This window comes from Melanostigma gelatinosum, assembly GCF_949748355.1.
Source record: "Melanostigma gelatinosum genome assembly, chromosome: 4".
Classification (NCBI taxonomy): domain Eukaryota; kingdom Metazoa; phylum Chordata; class Actinopteri; order Perciformes; family Zoarcidae; genus Melanostigma; species Melanostigma gelatinosum.
This window is the reverse complement of record NC_136637.1, coordinates 980825-1003825: the sequence shown is the minus strand read 5'-3', so window position 1 is coordinate 1003825 and position 23001 is coordinate 980825. Positions and strand designations below refer to the sequence as shown.

At 45.3% G+C, this 23001-nt stretch overlaps 1 protein-coding gene across 1 annotated transcript in view; it reads right to left on the bottom strand.

Moving 5' to 3' along the window:
• The window catches only part of ptprfa (protein tyrosine phosphatase receptor type Fa), a 343585-nt gene that overhangs the window by 222840 nt on the left and 97744 nt on the right, over positions 1-23001 (bottom strand). Inside the window, exons 6-7 of the mRNA XM_079267305.1 lie at positions 14255-14524; positions 11945-12526 (exon numbers count right to left, since the gene is read on the bottom strand). Of these exons, the coding sequence (XP_079123431.1) occupies positions 11945-12526; positions 14255-14524 (852 nt within the window). The remainder of the gene's footprint in view (positions 1-11944; positions 12527-14254; positions 14525-23001) is intronic.

Below are 23001 nucleotides of genomic sequence, written 5' to 3'. Positions count from 1 at the left end.
GATTTTAGATCCAGAAAGTATCTCATGTCAGTGAGCGCCAGGAATTTACTGAGGTGTGTTATGCTAATATTGGGGCCACAGCTTCTCCAAATAACCATCATTTCAGAGAGACTGGTGTTTTTCTGGCTGTTTGAAGATTGGCTTGGCTTTAATACTTGCTACCATCTTTCTCAGTTTATGGCTACGTACGGTGGAGCTGAGGTGAGACAAGATAGCAGCAGCCATTACAACTGATCTGAGAATGGCTTCTGTCAGTGTTAGGCTGGCACACAGCGGCCGGACTTTGGAAGTAGGAGGACACAGAGAGTACGTGTGCCCAACCAGGTGTTTATTCCACCAACAAAAACAACAAACAAATACATGGCATAACTTTTCCAGGGACCACGGGCAGCATGTGGTCCTGGCAGCGACAGACCAGATGTAATCATGGCAGCCTTATATAGCCTGCCACTAACGAGGACCTCCACATCACTGCAAGATAGGAGACTCCGCCCCTCACTCTACCACACAATCCCCTAATCTACAACAATACATTAAAATAGATGCCTAACATTCTAAAGGTCAATTCTCTATCTGATCTCTATTGTGGTAAAACTTCACCATAGAGATCATCTCTAGCCCGAACAGAGGATTCAATTTTCCTACCACCCCTCTAGTAATTCCCACATGGTACATTCCCGGAACTATAAAATGGTGGGCTTGTACCCTGGGGACTCTTTTAGGATGAACACCCTGGAGAGGAAACACAGCAGAGGTAAGTAAGAACATGCATGTTATTTGACAGCACTATTCATATATTCAATCAATTAAGTTACAGATAAGCAAACTAATAATATGTTTGTGTCTACAGGCCCGACCTTCAATAATTACTCCTGAGACCATATCAGAACCTTACAATAAACATTCAACTCAGTGTGTGAGTCTCTTATTGTCTTGAACAGTCCACAAATGTGTGCAATGGAGAGGGTCTTTGTCACATTTCCTTCCCCCTCTCCTGCAAAGACATGGTACCTCACACTTTATGTACTCGAGACAAACAGTCAGCCACCGTATTCGTTTTCCCGAATCTTTCATCCGATGCAACCACTGGAGGGCATGATGATCGGTCTCCAGATGGAAGTGTCGTCCAAGGAGGTAGTATCTGAGTGTGTCAATGGCCCACTTCATTGCCAAACACACTTTCTCCACTGTAGAATACCTTGTCTCTCTGTCCTTAAGCTTGCGACTGAGGAACACAACTGGCTTCATATCTCCGTCCACTTCCTGCAAAAGCACCCCACCAAGGCCCACTCCTGAGGCGTCTGTTTGCAGGGTGAACGGCTTGTCAAAGTCAGGGCTCTGCAGCACGGACTGGGAGCAGATGGAGCTTTTCAGCTCCATGAAAGCTTGATCACACTCCTTTGTCCACTGCACTTTGTTGGATGCTGAGGCTCTTGTTAGGTTGTTAATAACCAGTGAACGCTCTGCAAAGTGGGGAATGAACTTCCTGTACCACCCCACCAGGCCCATGAAACTCTTCACCTTCTTCTTGGTGGTAGGAACAGGGAAGGCCTGAATGGCATCCACCTTCCCCACTTGAGGCTTGATCTCGCCCAAGCCAATAACATAACCCAAATACTCAACCTCTTTCTGGGCTACGGCACATTTCTTTGGATTAATGGCTAACCCTGCAGCTTTAATACATTGCAGAACTTGTTGCAGATGTGACATGTGTTCCTCCCAGGACTGGAAAATGACCACGTCATCCAAGTAGGCAGCTGAAAACCCTGACACATCTCTCAAAACATGGTTCATTAGTCTTTGAAAAGTAGCTGGTGCTCCATGGAGGCCAAATGGCATCACCTTAAAGTGATACATACCAAAAGGAGTCCTAAAGGCTGTCAACTCACGAGCTTCCGGTGCTAACGCAACCTGCCAGTAGCCTTTACTCAGGTCCAGGGTAGTGATGTACTTTGCTCTGCCAACTCTCTCCACCAGGTCATCAATTCTGGGCATAGGGTAGGGATCAAAGTGAGACACAGAGTTCAGGTAACGGAAGTCAATGCAAAATCTCAGTGAGCCATCTTTTTTGGGTACCAACACTACTGGGCTGCACCATTCACTGCTGGATATCTCAATTATACCCAGCTCCAACATCAACTTGATTTCTTTCTGTAACTCAAGCACCAACCGCTCAGGAATTCTGTAGCTCCTCTGCCGCCCTGGAGGATCCTTATTTAGCCGAATCTTGTGCTGTACAAGAGTGGTGAAGCCCGGTGTCTCACTGAAGAGCTTTGGGTCCAGAAGAGGAATCACATCTGCCTGCTCGGAGATGGACAGATGAGACAGATCCACTGGACTGGACTCCACTGTGCTGGCAGGAAAGAACTTTTCAGTCACCTTCTCATCCTGGGCTGCACGAACGAACAATTGATGGTGCGTTGGTTCCTGGCAAACCTGGAACTCCTTTAACAAGTTTACATAAAATTTCTGATGTTTCTTTACTCTCTCTGGCATATAGATTTCATAGGTGACCTTCCCAATCAGTCTTGTGACTTCATAAGGTCCATGCCACTTGGTCAAAAGCTTGTTGTCAGAAGTAGGAAGCAATAACAGTACCTTTCCTCCTGGTTCAAAAACCTTCTCTCTTGCTTTTTGGTCATACCACTTCTTTTGGTTCTGTTGAGCCATCCTCATGTTCTCCTGGGCCAGTGCTAACATCTCGGTCAACCTTTCTCTCATCTTGACCACGTATGCCATCACATTCTCTCCCTTTGATGTAGGATTTTCCCAGTAGTCTTTCAGAAGGTCCAGTGGCCCTCTCACCTGGCGTCCATAAAGCAGTTCAAATGGTGAGAAGCAGGTTGAAGCCTGTGGCACCTCCCGGTAGGCAAAGAGCAGATAAGGCAGCCATTGGTCCCAATCCGTTCCTGTGTGGGACACAAACTTGCGCAGCATGTTCTTCAGTGTCTGATTGTATCTTTCAACTAGCCCGTCCGTTTGGGGGTGATAAGGGGTGGTCTTAATTATTTTTACTCCCAACAGCTGATAGACCTGTTTTAGCAACCTAGACATAAAATTAGTCCCACAGTCTGTCAGGACCTCCCTAGGTATGCCTACCCTGGAGAACAGCTGTAAAAGGCAATTAGCAACATGTCTGGCTTTTACAGACTTTAGGGGAAAAACTTCAGGATCGCGAGTTGCATAATTACAGATTACCAAGATTTACCGGTTACCAGAAGAAGTCCTCTCTAATGGTCCCACTACATCCATGCCTATTCTTTCAAAAGGTGTCTCAATAATTTGCAATGGCTGTAGCTGAGCCCGTGCACCCTTATTCTTTGAAGTCAGCTGACACGTCTCACAAGAACTACAGAACTGCAAAACCTGACTGTACATACCTGGCCACACAAAATGACTGGCAATCCTACGCAAAGTTTTTTGAAAGGCCATATGTCCTGCCCATGGTACTGTGTGCCCAAGATCCATCACCCTTTGTCTAAACTGCTGTGGTAATGCTAAAGCCTCAACAGCCCTGTTGCACTGATAGAGAATACCCTTTTTACTACATGGGTAACTTCCTCTAGACAATTTGGGTGACCCTGCTTGATCCCCTCAACCTCTGTCACCTTGTCAAACCAAATTTTAACGTAGGGTCTTCCTTCTGTAATGCGCCTACATCTAATGGTAGGTCTAAATCTAACGGATAACTTTGTTTAGAAATCTCTTCTGTCACTTCAGCTGTGCCCTTCCATTTCTCTCTCCTCCTTTCTGCTTTAGTCTTAGAAGGCCTCACTTCACTTGTCTCCCACTCTACCCCAAAAAATGGCAACTCCTCGAGGACTTCCTTTGAACTCTGAGCCCTTGTGGTCACCATAACACAAGCCTTAGATGTCTCTGTAACTGGAACCACAGTAGCTTCTACCAATGGGGCTTCCCTGCATTCTTGCTCCGTGCTCTGAACCTTCGGAGTTACTGGGTTCAGTGTGATAGGATGGCCCTTGTCTGCCTGCTGCACAAGATCATAGAGGGTGGGGACATCATTGCCAACAATGACAGCATATGGTAACTTGGGAGCCAAAGCAACTGGCAAAAGAACGGTCTGCCCACCTACTGTTAGATGTACCTCAGCAGTAGGATACCCATGCTCATCCCCATGAATACAACTGATGCAGGCCGTATCCTCACTCCACTTGTCCCTTGGCACCAGGCTGGATAGTACCACTGTCTGAAACCCCCCCTGTCTGAAGAGCTATCTCTCATTGACCATTCACCAGAACTGGTGCAGTACGGGCTGTCTCCTTAACTACCTGTTGTGTAGTTGGCCTAGGGACTGAACAAAAGAGAGATGGTTTTGTGTGGGTTGCACATGGACAAGAGTACTGAGTATGTACTACCCCATTACACAGGTAACATCGCACATCCCTTTTAGAAGCTCTGAAAGGAGTGCTTTTATCAGGGTCTGACTTACTGGTGTTACTAGATGGTAAACTGCCTACCGCTGGGAAAAACTCTACTTGGAGCCTGACCAAAGCCCCGCTCACCCCCAGTGTACTTGCTTCTCTGGGCAAAATTGATGTCTCTGCCGAAGGTGGTGTGTCTGGCTCCTCTTCTGGCTGCTGTGAATACTTCAGCCAACTGAGCTGCTTCTTCTGACGTACGAGGGTCATGCTCACGGATCCACACCTCAAGGTCCGGATGCACCATCCTCAGGAACTGTTCAAGAATCAACATCTCAGATATCTCTTTCACTGTTGACTTTTCTGGTTTGACCCATTTCGAAAACAAGTCTTTAATGCGAACATACAGCTCACGTGGCATCTCTCCTTGAACAATGTTCATAGACCGAAACCTTCGGCGGTACGTATCTGCGGTGATTTCATATTGTCAAGAAGAGTTGAGCTCACAGAGAAAGCCGCCTTGGATACATGCATACACGTTCAGGGGAAAGACAGGATATAAAAGCACGAAGCATATACTCAGAAATCAATAGTTAAAGTATAATCGAAAGATAAGGTTTATGATCATTATATAAAATGTTTAATGCATAGAGTGATTTAACAAATGTAAAAACTGATTATAATAATGTTCTGTGTACCGGAGCTGAGATGTGGAAAAAGTGTGTCATAGGGTGTCAGCAGACCGAGTGAGTTAGGAACAGATGTTTTTGGGCGTAAGTTAGGAAAACAGTCATGGGACATGGAATTCTGTTGCAAGAGATGACTCATAGAAGCAAAACGAACAGTCTGGTACTTTCCAGAAACAAACGCACACACATACGGGTGGGGTGAAGATCATGTGTTCAGAAGAAGTGGGGGGGGGAACAGATAGCCCAAATAAAGGATAAAAGGAGAGGCTTGCAAGCCCCAAACTGGGATTTCTACACGAGCCGTCCAGACGCTCTGAGAAGAAGATACGGACGATTGCAACTGAAGTATTCGAGGACTTCGTCTCGGTTCACGGAAAGAAGACCGCTGTTCGTGGACAAAGAATTGAAAGACTGATATTTTCCTCTCCCCACTGCTCGACTTTAACAACTGAACAATGGAGGAAAGCCGCCGCCCTAGAAAGACTTTGTACGGAGCCTTGTGGACTGTTGGCCGAACTTCGCTGCGAGAGCAGGAGGAATCCGAGGGTCCGGCCGGACCATCGCTCCTAACAAGTCCAAAATAACCTTTTCATCGCACCTTTGGAAAACCAGCTCCAGCCGAGCCGTCTCGGCATCTAAAACCAATGAGTATAACCTAAGAAGAAAATTAAAGTAACGAATCAAGTGTAGTGACATTTTATGTGAGCTGTAGCTTAACCCTTGCAAAGTAACTAAATATAACCTGCAATAAATATCTAATCTGCATTTAAAGTAAATTTCTCAAGTGCATTTATTTGCTTAGGTAGTAAAAGTTCCTCGTGGCAGTAAAAAGTTAAATCCATTGTATGTCTAACAACTGAGTTCTGTAAGGTTATCCTAGAAGACCGAATCCACTTAACAATCCCTTACGGTTTTAGAAGTAATCCTAGCCGTTAAAACCTAAACCTGGCATTTACCAAGAGCACGGATCCATAAGAGGGAAGCCGCCATAACCGACGCGACTGGTAGGAGCGCCCGGGGTCAGAGTGGCCCCTCGACCGAGTGCACTCAGACCGGAGGAAGCAGGGTAGACGTCGGGAGTAACGGCAGTTAGAAGAGCCAGGCGAGTTCCCTCGCAAGAACACCAGCTCGACAATCTTTTAATAGAGAGCTGAGTCAGTAAGTAGCCCTGTATCGGGCCAGAAGTACCCCAGGATCTAACAATATTTTGCCAATTTTGCTGCTTTAACTTTATCATAATCTTCAGCGTCTGCCATGTCCATGCACACATAGGCACTCCTTGCCTTCCCTGTCAGCAAAGGGACCAGGCCAACAGCCCACTCATCCTTTGGCCATCGACAGACTTGTGCCATTCTTTCAAATGTCGTCAAAAATTGTTCAAGGTCATCATCTGATGAGAGTGGGAGCAGCTTCGGTTCTCTGCGGACTGGTGGTCTCCTCCGAAGTCTTGCATTGTTCGTCTGCCCTGTTCCCTCATCTGGATCATCACCTCCGCTCAGAGATTGCTCCTCGTCCAGCTCCTCTTCCAGCTCCACCCGCTCACGTTTGTCATCTTCCTTCATTTCCTGCACCTGCATCTGTATCTGCTGAAACTGATGCTGCATGCACTTCCATCTTTGTTCTTGCCGGGAATAGTCTCTTTCCATCTGCTCGTCTCCTTGAGACCGGGTGACATTTTTTATCAGACTTGACAATTCCTCCATCTTGTCTGCTTGGTTGCTGGCTGCCACGGCCTCCTGATCAGCTGATGCACATTCACCTTCATCAGGCTGTTCCTGCTGGTCATTCTTCTTTGTACCTCTAGTCATTCCAACTTCCCACTGCCATGAGAATCCCACTTCTGACACCACTTGTTAGGCTGGCAAGCAGCGGCCGGACTTTGGAAGTAGGAGGACACAGAGAGTACGTGTGCCCAACCAGGTGTTTATTCCACCAACAAAAACAACAAACAAATACATGGCATAACTTTTCCAGGGACCACGGGCAGCATGTGGTCCTGGCAGCGACAGACCAGATGTAATCATGGCAGCCTTATATAGCCTGCCACTAACGAGGACCTCCACATCACTGCAAGATAGGCGACTCCGCCCCTCACTCTACCACACAATCCCCTAATCTACAACAATACATTAAAATAGATGCCTAACATTCTAAAGGTCAATTCTCTATCTGATCTCTATTGTGGTAAAACTTCACCATAGAGATCATCTCTAGCCCGAACAGAGGATTCAATTTTCCTACCACCCCTCTAGTAATTCCCACATGGTACATTCCCGGAACTATAAAATGGTGGGCTTGTACCCTGGGGACTCTTTTAGGATGAACACCCTGGAGAGGAAACACAGCAGAGGTAAGTAAGAACATGCATGTTATTTGACAGCACTATTCATATATTCAATCAATTAAGTTACAGATAAGCAAACTAATAATATGTTTGTGTCTACAGGCCCGACCTTAAATAATTACTCCTGAGACCATATCAGAACCTTACAATAAACATTCAACTCAGTGTGTGAGTCTCTTATTGTCTTGAACAGTCCACAAATGTGTGCAATGGACACTGGTAGAGCTCCCATAAAGGCGGTATGGGTGTGTGCACAGTGTTTGATTGACATCTCCCCACTCTCCTTTGGCTTCTGTTCCAACTGTGGGAAAACCTACGCCCCGCCCATTTTTATTGCAATGTCATCTCATCCCTACTTGTCATATTTTGCTGCTTGGGAAGGCTTTTGCATAGTGGCATGGAAGGTGCATAGTGAACGTTGTGAAGCCGGTAGGTTAATGCAACAATACTACTCTGTTAGGGTTGAAAAAAACATCATAGTTTAGCTTAGAATTATAACATTGCTGGCGGGGAGGCCTTGGTGCCTCAAGGTTCAAAAGAAATGCAGAAAAGTGCCCTCTCGGGTGGCCTGCCAGAAGAAGATATGATAAAGTGGCCTCTCGGGTGGCCTTCCAGAAGAAGATATGATAGAGTGGCCTCTAGGGTGGCCTTCCAGAAGAAGATATGATATGGTGCCTCTAGCTCACACGTGTCAAACTCAAGAATCCGGCCCGCCACGTTATTTTATGTGGCCCGCGAATCCGCCAGCAAAAATAGTTAAAAGTTAGACTTGAAAATAAAAGTATCCCCATGGTCGAAATGATGATAGAAAGTTGAAATTATGAGATAGAAAGTTGTCTGTGTACCGACATTAAAACTATCACAATAGGTGGACAGGAGAGGCAACAGCCCGAAAAGAGGTTTTCCAACGATTGAAAAAGATCGACAAATAATCCCAAAATGTCCACGAAGAGAGAAATTGATGCAGAGGGAAGAAAATGTAATGAAAGATGGGAAAGCGAATACATGTTTGTGCTTCAAGGAGAACAACGGGTCTGTCTTCTGTGTTATGAGGCGTGTCGGTGATGAAGGATACAATTCACGTCGGCATTTTGACACCAAACACAGAGCTAAATTTAGCCTCCAAGAAAAACATCAAACTGTCCAAGAATTAAAAGGCAGACTGCAATCACAGCAGAATATATTCACACAGCTACAGCCCAGTGCATGCTGAAGGTATGTGAGCAGAGCTCCGACCAGATACAGACTTTTACAAATGTCAGTTTGTGAAGAAACACCATCGCAGACCGAGTTGATGAACTAGCAGCAATCTAACAACACAGCTAGCTAAGAGACGAGCAGGTACTTGTGTTTGTAATGAACTGCTGATGAAAGCACAGACAACACGGATACATCATCTATCCATGTTCATCAGACCTGACTCTCAGTGAGCAGCTCTTGGATGTAGCTGCATGCACAGGACGACGACAGGGAGGAACATTAGTGATGCAGAGAGGTGACACAAACAGCTTTGAACAAAGTTAATGTCATAACTTGTGTTTGATATTTGTCTTTGTTATTTTCTTTAATAGTTTGATCTTTGATAGAGTCATGTGGGTTTCTGAACCCTCAATTAAAATGATTTCTGTTATAATAACAGAAATGTGTTTAAATATCATTTTTCATTTATATAACTGCATGTACAATATCTTTACACTTGAATAAACAATAATCAAATGCAGAGACAGTTATTTAACAATATGTTAGGAGAAGTTAGTGATACAGTCTTACAGTTACAACCGGCCCTTTGAGGGACCGTGATGCTGATGTGGCCCAGAGTGGAGATGAGTTTGACAGCCCTGACCTACGTGATCTTCTGGTGGAGTAAACATGATTACGTCTCCTCTTGGATGCCCTCAAATGGAGAAAACATGATGCAGTGCCATATAGGCTGCACTGCATGCTAGAAAACATATCTTTGGTCCTTTGTTTTTGATTTTGCGCCTGCCAGCATGAGTCCACCGCTGCTTTATACTCCATCTGTTGCATTGAGCATCTACAATAACTCAGATGGGTTTACAGTGCAGTTAGTCTGTTCGGGAGTGAGACCAGTCTGTTTACAAGTACATTCTGTGTTGAAGCCGAAGTCATTCCCAGTGTAATGTTTGGCTTACACTGGGACAACGTTGACCCCAATACCTGCCAGGTTCTGCAAAGTCCTGAGAGGTAACCGTTAAAGATAAGAACGATCAGGCGGCTGACATCAGCTAACCTGTAATAACATATCACATGTGGTGTATTTAGAATCAGTGCCATGAGAAGAACAAGAGACAGTAGCATCCCCTCATTGAAGAAGAGTCTTCAGACCAGTGAGGGAGCCACCGTGTTCTGTTATTTCTTTACAGAAACAAATGCTTGAAGAGATTGTCTTGCATGTGTTGCTTTGGAGGCTCCTATAAAAGTAGCAAATTATAAAGCAGTGATTCTTCACCCTAGCTCAGGAAAACGGCTCATTATTATACAAATGATCCAGATCATACCATGAAGTAGACAGAAACTGAATAGATGCCACAACTTGGGAAACTTGTACATTAATCGCAGTGATGTGCTCATGAAAACAAGCCCATCCTTCTCAGTGCGATACTAGTTAACAGACTTTGTAATCTGCATTTAAGTCAAAATGATTAATGTCCGCCTGGTAGGGTGCTGAACTCTATTCCAGAAATAAATAAAGTGGGTCAGCTGAATGTGGGTGGCTGTATCTTCCATTGCAGCGCTGCTGTTTGTGTCATGTTTCTTCCAGCAGAGCGAGTGGAATTATTATTATTATTATTATTATTCCTCTACGTGCCGGAGCCACTTTGTCCTTGAGGACGAAGTGTGTGAGAGCTTCACAGTACTCACACTGGTACTGTGTGCTCCTGAGTATCCTGCACATCAATGACCCCACCGCTCATCCCAGCTGCTGGATATCTGACGGGCTAATGTTTCACATGAAAGCTCTGTTTCCGTGCAGCTTCACAAACGATGTGAGTTAAACACAGTGTGGCTACATTTACCCCACACACTGTATGCTGCCAATAACTTCCACGACCCAGACCCACTGGTGCAGCGGGAGGCAAACAGTCAGGCTGTCTGCACCACGCAGCGCTGTAATTGTGCGACACTTCCAGTATGTTAGAGGTGTTTCATGACTGATGACTCATGATGCAGATGACTGTCGTTATGAGGTTCTGCTGGTTCTGTCGGTGTTGGTGTTTCTAAAGGATCGAGCACCAGACATGCAATGACCAAGTTTATTAAGTCTAAACTACACTATTTGTGACAGCATGTCATCAATCGACAAAGAAATACCTCCGCAGGTAACGTCAATCATACTGAGACTCTGCGATATGAACCCAGCCCATTCTTTACACTGTTACTGCTTATCACTTATAGCATGATATATGGAAATGACTTTGATCATCTTCATGTGATCTACTTGTCCTATGATATATGGACGTGGCCTGGACCATATCGATATTATTGACTGATCCTACAATCATCTTTACATCATCAACTTATCATACGATGACCTCTGTATATGCTTTTAAGTGAACGATTTATTGTACGATATACGGACATGACCTCTATCATTTTGAAGTTATCGACTCATACAACATGTAACACAACGTATCAACTTATTGTATGATGTATGGACATGCCCTCGATATTTCTTTTACCTTCTCGTCTTATCATGCAATATAAAGACATTACTGTATTATTATTATTGTAAGATATATTGACATTACCTTCATATTTTTGTCGTCATCGGCTTGTTCATTTCTGCCAACGTTGTGTCAGAGTTGTGACACATGTTCCATGTGTGCATCTTTTTGTCGTCAGATGCCAAGAGTACTTTTTATTTTTTGTTTTGCTTGTTTGGTTTGATTTTATTGGATTTGTTTTACTTATTTACAGTGTTGAAATATTTCTTTCACGTTACAATTCCAATGTCTGAATATTCTAAAAGAATTCAAAGTGCATTGCTGTTTAAAGGGTGTACCTGCTTTATTATGCTTTTCTATGGTCTTAAAATGACAATTTCAGTGTTTATCGCAAATATTTCAGGGATGATAAATCATCCAACAACAGCAGTCCTACCATTATCTGTCTTCTGTTTTCATTTCTTGAAGCTATGTGTTGCCTCTCACTTTCTGTTGTGCATTGCATGTTGAGCGATTGTGTATATTGTTTTGTGTAACATTCTTCTGCCACTTTTGTAATGCGAGAACATTCAAAACTCAAATCTTGCTCATAATGATTGTATAGCTATTGAACTGGGACACTGACTCATCAGTCAACACAGATTCATGCTAATAACCATGAGGCGGTAATATGTCGACGTAAGGGAGTATTTTTACACTGTGGAAATGCTACTTTAACCAAAGTCAATTCATAATTATTACTGGCTTCTTCTTACTGGCAATACTTCTGTTGGAAGTGGGACCCAGCGGCACGCCGCTTGAAATGCAATGTGACGAGTGTTCCTGACACAGTGAGTGTGTTCTCACCTCCCTGCTGGGTCTTGATCTGCAGCACATCAGAGGGAGGCCCGTCTCCCACAGAGGTGAAGCCCAGCACCCTCAGGCTGTATGTGATATCCGCGGTGAGGCCCGAGATGGTGGTGAGCTGGCTGTCATCTGTGTTGTGTTTTTGCCAGGCGCTGAGCGGGGCGTCATGATCGGCGCTGTAGTAGACCCGGTATCCCCTGATCTGGCCATTACGCTCCTCCGGAGGCTCCCACTGGACCAGCATGGTGCTGGAGCTCAGCATGCGCGCCTGGATGTGAAGAGGAGGCGAGGAGGGGGCCTGCTCGCTGGTGCGGGTGTCCACGACGGGGCTGGGAGGCCCCCGGCCGACGTTGTTGACGGCTATGGCACGGAACTCGTATTCCGAGAAGGGGCTGAGGCCGCCGATGCTGTACCGGGTGGTGGCCACTCCGTCTATTCCCTGGAAGCCATTGTCAGACAGTTTGGCGTGGTACTGGATCACGTAGTAGGACACCGGTTCTGGGTTGCCAGAGTCCCAGGTTAGGGTGACACTTGTGGCCGTAGTTTCTGTCACAATGAGGGAAGTGGGCGACTTGGGCAGGGCTGTGAGAGAGCAGAAAGAAGCAGTCACCTTCTGAAGGAACACAAACTGAAGCTGAGAACACGGAGCTCGTCAACACTGCAGTTCACTGTCATTCAGGAGCCCGTCTCTGCCCCACATGCATCATGTTGCCAAGCATGTGTAATGCCATGTAAATCCGTCTGTAGTCTACTTCACCGGAGCTGGAGATCATCAGAGGTGCACATACATATCATGCAGCCACACAGCAGAGCACTACTGTCCAGCATATTCACAAGATAAACTTATTATCCATTTCATATGGAGCCACCACGTGTCTTGGAGCAACAACAAAAAGGACTAATTCATGCACATAAATGAATATATTGGAGAAATGGATTTCTTAATCGTAACCAACATCATCGTTGACATGATTAAGGGCTAACAGGCAACATCTGAATATCTAGACAGCCATGTATCTGATTTGATAGTTTTGTTTGGACACAGAGGTGCTCATTCAGAGGACATTATCCAGCCTGACAGCTGTCACTGTTTATGTTTCCGCTGCTGTCGGCCACACACTGCCACCAACTGATAGTATCTACAGCTGGCCAGCAATGCGGAGGCAACCTCAACTCATTAGACTCACTGTAATTCAAAAGCGTTTGAACGGCCTAACTATGATTACCTAATGATATTAATATCATGGAACTCCTTCAGCACCACAAGCCGAGCCCATTTACTGCTGGTATTAAACGTCCCAGTCCACACGACCTTCATCAGGTTCATCAGGCATCACAATGAAAGCCGACTCTGGAAAGAGAGACATCAGGTGCGTGTACGTGTACGTGTACGTGTACGTGTGAGGCTTTTAATGTGGAATGTCTATGGACGAAGTGGCAATGACTTCACCGAGATTGGAATAAAATAGCAATATAAATAAATAAGCAAATGAAAAGCAGTATTTTTGTTCAAGAGGTTTTAGCTTTAACTGAGAGCACAAGACAGGAATGTTGGTGAAATAAACATCTAAACATGGAGGAAGTGTGGAGTTTGCAGGTTGCCGTGGATCATGCCGTGGTTGTGCTTGATGCCCACAACCACTCTTTATATTATTATAAGTTCTATTATTTCTGGAGTTGTTATTGTTATGATCATTGTTGCTGTGCATCTCTGTCTCTCAACCTAACCACTCGAGGCAGATGGTCGCCCTCCCAGAGTCTGGTTCTGCTGGTGACTTCCTGTTAAACTTTTGTCCTTGCCGTCATCACCCATCAATGGAATGACGGGTCTCTGTAAGTGAAAGAGTACGCTCTAGTCTAGAGTTCGCTCTATATGATAAGTGGCAAAATTTCTATATTAAAAACTTAATATTAACTATTTCAATATAAATTTGCGTCAAAATGATCTGAACTTAAAAGTCCACTTACTACTTTTCTTCGAGCTTTCAAGTGCAGTTGAAAGCTCGTGAGAGGTCATTTGAGTTTAGCTTATTTTGTCACACATACTGTTCCCGTGGTCAAGAATTCATTTAATTATCCCTGGACTTGCATACAGTTCAAGTTAAGTTAAGAAAGAAACCGGACTCTTTAGAACGCCAGAACAGAATCTGAAAATGTTGCATCGCAACCTCTCATATCACCAATGAAAGCATTTAATAATGACAGCAAATATAAGCACCTATCTTATTTCTCTAAGCAAACTCTGCACCTCTACACCTTGTACCCGGACACGCCCACCCTCCACCCTCCCAGCGGCAGAGTGCGTCTGACCTTTGACAGTGATCTGGGCCGTGGTCTCGATCATGCCCAGGGAGGATATGGCCACGCAGGTGTAGTTGGCAGACTGCCGGATGTTGGTGAGCTCCAGGACGTTGCGGCCAATGGGCATCTCCTCCTCCCGGGTAAGCTCCACCTCGCCGCTCATCCACTTGACGTAAGGCATGGGAGCGCCGACTGCCACGCAGGTCAGGTTGACGCTGCCGCCGGGCATCACCTCGTGATTGGTGGGCGGGATGGAGAAACGAGGAGGCACGCGGCGAACTGCAGGGTGCAAAGAGAGGGGGTGTGAGAGGACACAGAGGAGGGGGTGGTGGGGGACCACTGGGCTGATGGCATGTTTGACCGGCCTGGCTTGTGCTGTGCTCCAGTGTTCATGAACTGCTCAGGGTGGTCGAGCCCGAACAACAACAGTTTTACTGTCCCAGTCATTTTCCTAAGAAGCCAATTGATTTGAGGCAGTTCCTGCTCGATGAATATGCTTCAATATGGATTCTGCCCTTTGGCTTACATAGTCACAACTGTTAGTTGAAGCAGATTTTGAACATCTAAAGTCTGGAGTTAGAGAAACATATTAAAAGACAATTATAACCCTACCTTCAAGAGGTCCAGTGGTTTTATTCATTTAAGGCCAATTTGTTAAGATCATGTCTAACTTTCATTGGTATTGCTTGCAGTGGAGACATTTCTGCTTTTACAGCTACATTAGCACGCGATGATGGAACAGCATACCGTAATGGACCGGGTAAGGCGTTAGTGTTTAACGGTTATGTGCTACCGTTGAAGAAAAATGAGCTGAGCTGAGGTGAAAGACTGTTAATGACATTTTCTGGATGTCAGTGAACACATTGCATGCTTAGAAGCTGTGAAGCCGTCAGCCACTTGTCAGCTGCCCATGTCTTCGTGAGGGACAGCCTGCTGCTGCTGGGCAGAGTTAGAGGACGTTCTGTGGTTGCTCCTGCTGTGCGTGGAGATAAGTGCGATGTTAGAGAGAGAGCACAGTGAAGCAGAGAGGTTCTCATTGTTTTGCCGTTGGCTACAGCCCACAGCGTGTTGCCCGCTAATAAAGTGCGAGTGAAAACGGCTAAGGTCTCGCAGCCTTCTTATGGAGTGACGCTGCAATACTTTCGAGCAGGGATTCCCAAAGTGTGGTGCCTCCAGGGGGTGCGCGAGAGGACAAATGTAATGGTGGTCTAATGGTGTAATGATTGATATTAAATATAATTGAAAAGAATTTAAGTGGGATTTTTCACAAAAACATGAATTATAAAGATTCTATTTGTAACATTTAAATTAAAAAACTTGCTGCAGAAATGTAGAGGTTGATGACAAAGCGCCGTGACAACTTGCGGTACATTCGCATTCGACCAAAAGCCAGTACGACGTCATGTTCTGGAGCGAGCTCCTCGCGACGCCGTCACTACAGCAAGTGTGAACCAAGCATTAGCACTGTTAGCTGCAAGCCGCCGGCTCGGCTGTCACCAAGTTGAGAGGCAATAGAAATGCTCCCGACCTCGTATAAACACCTTGAACCTTGTGAATGGCCTTTCTGAAGCATCTCGGTCTCACCGGGGAGAGCGCTCATGCAGGAACTCTTTACTGCAGTCTGGGACCAACGCATTCGTTTGTCTCACCCTCTCAGAGTCACATGATGTTAAAATGGCATTACCTGCTATTATTCTGGCTCTTCTCTACTACATGTCACAGTTAAATTAGTGTTCGCCGTGTGCACGTGGAAATGGAGTAAATTGAGCGCCTGTGCCTGAGGCGTGTAGCTGGATTTCGCCGGAGTATCTGGGGGTTTGCTGCTGGACCTACAGGGATTAAAACGCACCTTGATTCTACCGTGTTGCTCGTCTGCTGGAGAGAACACTGAAGGCGTCTCAGCCCTACTGTTAGCCCTCTTGTTTGGAGCTCTGAACTCATTACGCCACGTCTGAGTTGGCGCGACAGTACCGTGTGAGCGTTAAACATGCTGACGCGGCTGTGTTGCATAAGTGGAGCCGTTGCTCTCTTGATTTAGCCGAGCACAGGGTCACGGAAATCGGACTCACAAAGTGGGATTTAAGCTGCGGGCTGGAATCCGGGCGCGAGGAGCTTACCATGTGGATCAGAGGCTTATCTAAGAGTTTGGTCATGGTTTAACTTCAGAGGGGAAAGAGCGGGATTACAAATTCTATCACTCGGCCTCTCAGTTCAAAAAAACTAAAACATGTAGGAGTGATGAGGCTGGAGTTGAGAACTGGAAAATAGTAGTACGTTGGTTGAACAATGACGGACAACATTCAGTGAGCTTTGGAGTACATGCATGGGCTGAATGTTGCTGTGGCGGAGGAGAGAGAGCGTTTCTTTCTTCGGCCACTGCTTGTACAAGAACAGCATTGTCTGCTGGCATGGGGAGCGGCGGCCTCAGAAATGCAGATGACTGTTAAGACGGAGTCCTGTGGAGGCTGAAGCGCTGGAGAACATGATGTGGAAGAGGAGGAGGAGGGAGAGGGCTTTGGAAAGGGGAACACGATTGTCGAGGAGGATTTCGGGGCAAACTGCAGGGTCATTTAGGGTCATTGTTTTACTGTGGCTTTGATGATAGAGGACCTCCGTTTAATTCAGGTGCAATAAAGTCAACTCATATTTTTGCAACCCGACAGCTAAGATGTTAACTTTCTGGGTCGATACCATGATCGATCAATACCAATGATCAGTGAATCCGTGTTAATCACGCTGACAATTCTGACTTTATAAACTCACTGCTGTAATTAATTAGCATATGACTACATTAATAAAAGTCACAAATTACTTTGAAAATGCTGTATTTATTGTGTCATTTTGTCATCTTTGTTGAACTTATTTGACATGTTACATTAAAGGAGCAGTGTGTAGCATTTGGTGATACCTAGTGGTGAGGTTGCGGATTGCAACCAACCAACTACCTCTCTGCTTACTCCTCCCATCCCAAACAGGCCAGTTTGGTTTGTCCCTTCTGGGCTCCTGTAGAAACATGACGCTGCAACATGAAGGACTCTGAAGAGGACCAGCTCCCTACGTAGACATGAAGGACTCTGAAGAGGACCAGCTCCCTACGTAGACATGAAGGACTCTGAAGAGGACCAGCTCCCTACGTAGACATGAAGGACTCTGAAGAGGACCAGCTCCCTACGTAGACATGAAGGACTCTGAAGAGGACCAGCTCCCTACGTAGACATAAAGGACTCTGAAGAGGACCAGCTCCCTACGTAGACATGAAGGACTCTGAAGAGGACCAGCTCCCTACGTAGACATGAAGGACTCTGAAGAGGACCAGCTCCCTATGTAGACATGAAGGACTCTGAAGAGGACCAGCTCCCTATGTAGACATGAAGGACTCTGAAGAGGACCAGCTCCCTACGTAGACATAAAGGACTCATTCTAAACTAACACTATACACTAATAGAAACATAGATATGAATATTATATTCCATTACTGCCAATACATACTATAAATAAATCTTATGAATGCTAAACATCAATATTTAACATGTATTATGACATATTAAGACTAAAAAGAGTTCATTGTAGGTTTGCCCCTAAAATCATGGGGGAATTGTATCTCTCATGCCAAACTGTTATTGCATGGCAGCATATGGGACATGAATCTATTGGTGCTGTTGGCTGTTCAGCAGGTGCACAGCAGAAGCCAGGTCTGGACATTTGATATCCCCATCCCTCTTCCAACACACACAGGCGGCCTGTCTCTAAGGTGGCCAAGTGTTCCCAGCCATCTCTGCCTCTTAGCCGAATCCTTTCAAAGTAAGATTGGCTTTGACGACTATAAACAAGCTTTGCATCTGGATGTCGATGTACCGGATGAAGGCCGCAAAAAGAAACACTTACAATTTGGAGCCCAAAAGTGGGGAGTGACAGAGCTCCATGTGTGTTGGTCAATGGAAACAGTCGAGTCAGTAATATGTCAGAGATCTTACTGGTAGACATCATAGCATTACAAATGCCCTGTTGATATCCTTACCACAGCAAAGTGGGAGCAGGTAGGGAACTAAGACAGGATGCGTCAGCCTCGGCTGGCCAGCAGTATTCACCACTGAATGTACTGAATGTACTGAGTACTGGATCGGAACTACTATATCTTTAGCAAACATTTTAGTTTTACGTGACGAGTGCAATAACAAGTGTGTGGTTTGTAGCCTCACTGTACTATTCATCCTCTCAGGAATAATGTAAGGAGAACTCAGCAGCAATGAACTATGGGAGTATTCTCAATTCATCCTAAATATATTCTAAATATGATATGTACTGTAGAATGCACAAGTCTTAATTAGCATAAATCCAACCCTCTGTGGTCAAATATAATAGATGTACCATTTACAACTACTGATACTATCAAAGATCTGTCTGTTATTTCTCACTTGAACATGGAATAAAGTTGAATTATGAATCTGTTCATGTTTATTTACTTTAGGCAAAGAGTGAGCCAAGGTTCATGAGCAATGCACCCCCCAGGGTCATAAGGATGTCTAAACTAGAGATCAGTCAACCAGTCATGTTGATGTTCACGTCATACTTCTATCTGAGCTCATCAAGGCCAGAGTGAGGCTACCCCTACAGCCTCGCTATCCATCTCCTCCTTGAGACTAATGCTGCTTAACAACTGGAGAGCAATTTCATATAGAAATATTGATCTGCACTTGCCAGGTGAATATGAGGCCTTCCAATGTATTGGAGTCACATAAGACTGAGATGCTTGCTTGTTGATGACGACATCCTGATGCTGGGTGGTATCAGTGTGCTGGCCAGCATGGAGGGAAGCGTCATGTTCTTATGTTAGTCAATTAGAAACCATGAAGTTACCCGAGGACATGGAAGACGGTCACAATGTCATGACAATAGTTCATTGAGTCAGCAGTTAAAATGATGTTATCATTGCTCCTGTTGGCCTGGACAGTGGCCTGATGGGTGAGACTGAACGTGTCACTCAGTCGCCACAATGACATTTAGGTAGTAACAGATGCACATCAGGAGCAGCTGAGAGTTAGAATGCAGACAAACTTGTATTGTTTACTGGCATGCCAGAGAAAGGAGGCCGGAGAAGGGGGGGGGGGGGGTAGAGCAGACTAGAGAACCAGGTTTGGGAAGCCAAGTCCTAATAGAGAAACAGCTGCAGTTGTAGGAGATGTGACGATGGGTGGGGAAGCAAGCATCCATGTGCATTGCTGAGGACGTCATGCAGCAGTGCAGGTGCAGAGGCAGTGGCATGCTTACTGCAGGATTCATAGACGGCACATTGCTAAATGTTGTGAATGGAAGGTTAAAGCAGCTTTTGTCTTCAACTGGACCGATGACATCTCAACTTCAAGTCTAGTGTTCTTTGTATCATTTTCCTTTAATTCCATAACAACAAGTCAGAATTCACTACTTGGTTCGGTTGAGATTCTACAGTCTGTGTGTGTGTAACACACAGAATAATAAGTTATTCTTGAAGGTTTTCTTCCCCCAGATCAAATACATCTCACAGCATCATTTTCCATTCGGTATATTTAACAATACTTGTTTCAAGTTTGTACGTGTTTCTGATAAACGGAACCCAAACACATTTTGTTGCCGAAGTAAACCTAAAAACAAAGTAAACCTATGTTGGAAGTGTATTTAGAAAATGAATCTATGTGATGACCATATATTGACAAGTGTCTAAAGCGGGTGCTGGAGGCGTACGTAGAGGGTCATAGTTTAAAGCGTAGAGCCACTGGTTGAGCAACGGTATATTTTATAAGTTGCGATGTGTTGGATGCTACTCACTATGACGTGATGTCAGATAGGCATCGCAGGAACCCTGACTGTCTCACAAATCTTCCGTTTTCAAGCCCAACTTGAAGGATCATTGTTGGAATGATGTTCAGCATTCCAACTATTGTTCTTCGAATCTTTATTCAACTTCTATTTCTTCCGTCCCACCTCTTCTTCTCCTTCATATTTTAAGCTACAGAAACCTTCAACTATTAAAATGTTCAGCTCTTTCACCAGAGGGCTGCTATGACTTTTCATATTTCTAACCTTTAAACTTTTTGTATTATTAAGCTTTTTATTTTCAATGGGATCTCTATGGAGAATATTTTCAAATCCTCTTAAACTTCTTCACCTTTCAAATCCTTCAACTTCCTCATACTTTCAGCTACAGACACCATTTCAACTTTATAATGTTGAGAAAACCCTTAACTATTGCCACATGATTCAGCTTTTTGATATCTTTTAAACTTTTTGAACTGCAGCAATTTAACTTTTATGATTTTTCAGCCCTTTTCTGACTTTATAATGGGTGTGTATTGCGCAGTTTAGAGTGCGTGATGTCACCGCTAGAGTGAAGAGCAGCTTGAGATTCTTGTGAAAAAAACATTTGTATTTTGCCACTGTGTCCACAATCTTCACTCTTCATGCACAATTTCTGGATGTAGCTAATAGTAGCTAATCTTGTCCTTGTCGTAGAAAAATTACTGTGGAATCCCACAGATTTCCTCATTTGACACAGAAGCCGTTAATTGAGAGGAAAACCAACTTTCTATTTCATCCTTACTGACCGCCAGAGGACGTGCTTCACACTGGATATCTTCCATCTCGCGCATGCGCAGGTCGAATATTTATATCAACAAAGTCACGTGTGACCTCGGATGACCCCTGTCGTCTATAAGTTCCGGTGTCATCCTGAGCTCAGTCCTTTTTCATCTTCTCGCGACGCAGGTTAGCTACCATGGTAGCATAAACAAGGATGTGTCTACGATCAAGACATATTAGAGCTCGTCGCTGTAGCCTTGTGACCACCGGTCGGAGTTGCGGTTCTCTCGCCCTCCAAAGGCTGCGACGAGCTGTCCCTCTTCGGAGGGAACGGTGTGTTCGCCGTTCGGATATCGGGCCCCGGACTGGTGGACGGCCCTATCATCGGTCGTCACCAGTCTGATAAGGGCCAGCTAAGTCGTGATGACAGCAATCGGTAAGATCGATTAACATTGTTTTCTATAACAGTTGTTGTTCCACGGTTGGCAGAGCGCTTCCGCTCTAGTTAATCGAGTGGCGCGCTAACGAGAGTGTCGAATTACGCTGTCGGCCCGCCCTTCACAGTGTTACGGCTATCACAGTTAGCAGAGTGTTCCTGCTCAGGCAAACTTGGTGAGACACTAGATCAGCATTGGCGTTGTGTCCATTGAGATTTAATCTTTACATCTGACGTAATTCGCAGTTAGCAGTGTCTTCACTCAGGCTAACTTGGTGAGATGCTAGCTGGGACTGCGTCCATCAACTTTGTAAACCTTACGGCCGTCACAGTTAACAGAGCGTCCCCGCTCAGGTTAACTCAGTGGGAAGCTAGCTAAACAGAGCTGATACTGTGGCTGTGGCCATCAACTTTGTATCCTTACGGCTGTCACAGTTAACAGAGCGTCCCCGCTCAGGTTAACTCAGTGGGAAACTAGCTAAACAAAGCTGGTACTGGGGCTGTGGCCATCAACTTTGTAGCATTACAACTATCACAGTTAGCAGAGTGTGCTCGCTCAGGCTAACACGGTGAATGCTAGTTATACTAAATAAACATTGAGGTTCTGCCCATTGATGGTTTTACGCATTACGGCTGTCGAGACTAAGTTAATGCTGGATTGTGTCCATTGATTGCTGTAAACATTACGCCATATCAGTTAGCAGAGCGTTTCGCTCCGGCTAACTAGACTAAGCTAATACTCTGATTGTGTCCATTGATTGTTGTAAACATTATGGCCATATCAGTAGCGGATATCAGTTAGCAGAGTGCCCTCGCTCAGGCTAACTGGTAGCACACCAAGAGTTACAGCAACTGTCCAAGTGAAGAGAGTGTCCTCGCTCCCCTCTCACTGTAAGGACTGTGTTCTTTTTTGTCAGTTTTCACAGTAGCAGAGTGCTCTTGCTCAAGCTAACTGGTGGGGCACCAATATCTGCAGCAACTATCCGAGTGAAGAGAGTGTCCTCGCTCCCCTCTCACCATGAGGACTGTTTTCCTGACCTGTTTCCACAGTGGCAGAGTGCTCTCGCTCAAGCTAACTGGTGGGACACCAATATCTGCAGCAACTATCTTAGTGAAGAGAGAGTCCTCGCTCCCCTCTCACTGTAAGGACTGTTCTTTTTTGTCCGTTTTTCACAGTAGCACAGTGCTCTCGCTCAAGCTAACTGGTGGGACACTAATATCTGCAGCAACTATCTTAGTGAAGAGAGAGTCCTCGCTCCCCTCTCACTATAAGGACTTTGCCTGGCCTGTTTCCACAGTGGCAGAGTGCTCTCGCTCAAGCTAACTGGTGGGACACCAATATCTGCAGCAACTATCTTAGTGAAGAGAGTGTCCTCGCTCCCCTCTCACTGTACGGACTGTGTTATTTTTTGTCCGTTTTTTACGGTAGCAGAGTGCTCTCGCTCAAGCTAACTGGGGGGACACCAATATCTGCAGCAACTAGCTTAGTGAAGAGTGTCCTCGCTCCCCTCTCACTATAGGGACTTTGCCTGACCTGTTTCCACAGTAGCAGAGTGCTCTCGCTCAGGCTAACTGGTGGGACACCAATATCTGCAGCAACTATCTTAGTGAAGCGAGTGTCCTCGCTCCCCTCTCACTGTTCCCGCTCAGACTGATTTGGAATTCCGCATCAACTAGTGGGACAAGGGTTCCACCAGAATCGCGGCCATGTTAAACTCTCCCGGCTGTAGGACCTGTATAGCTCCTCTTCAGCCTGAGGACGGCCCTG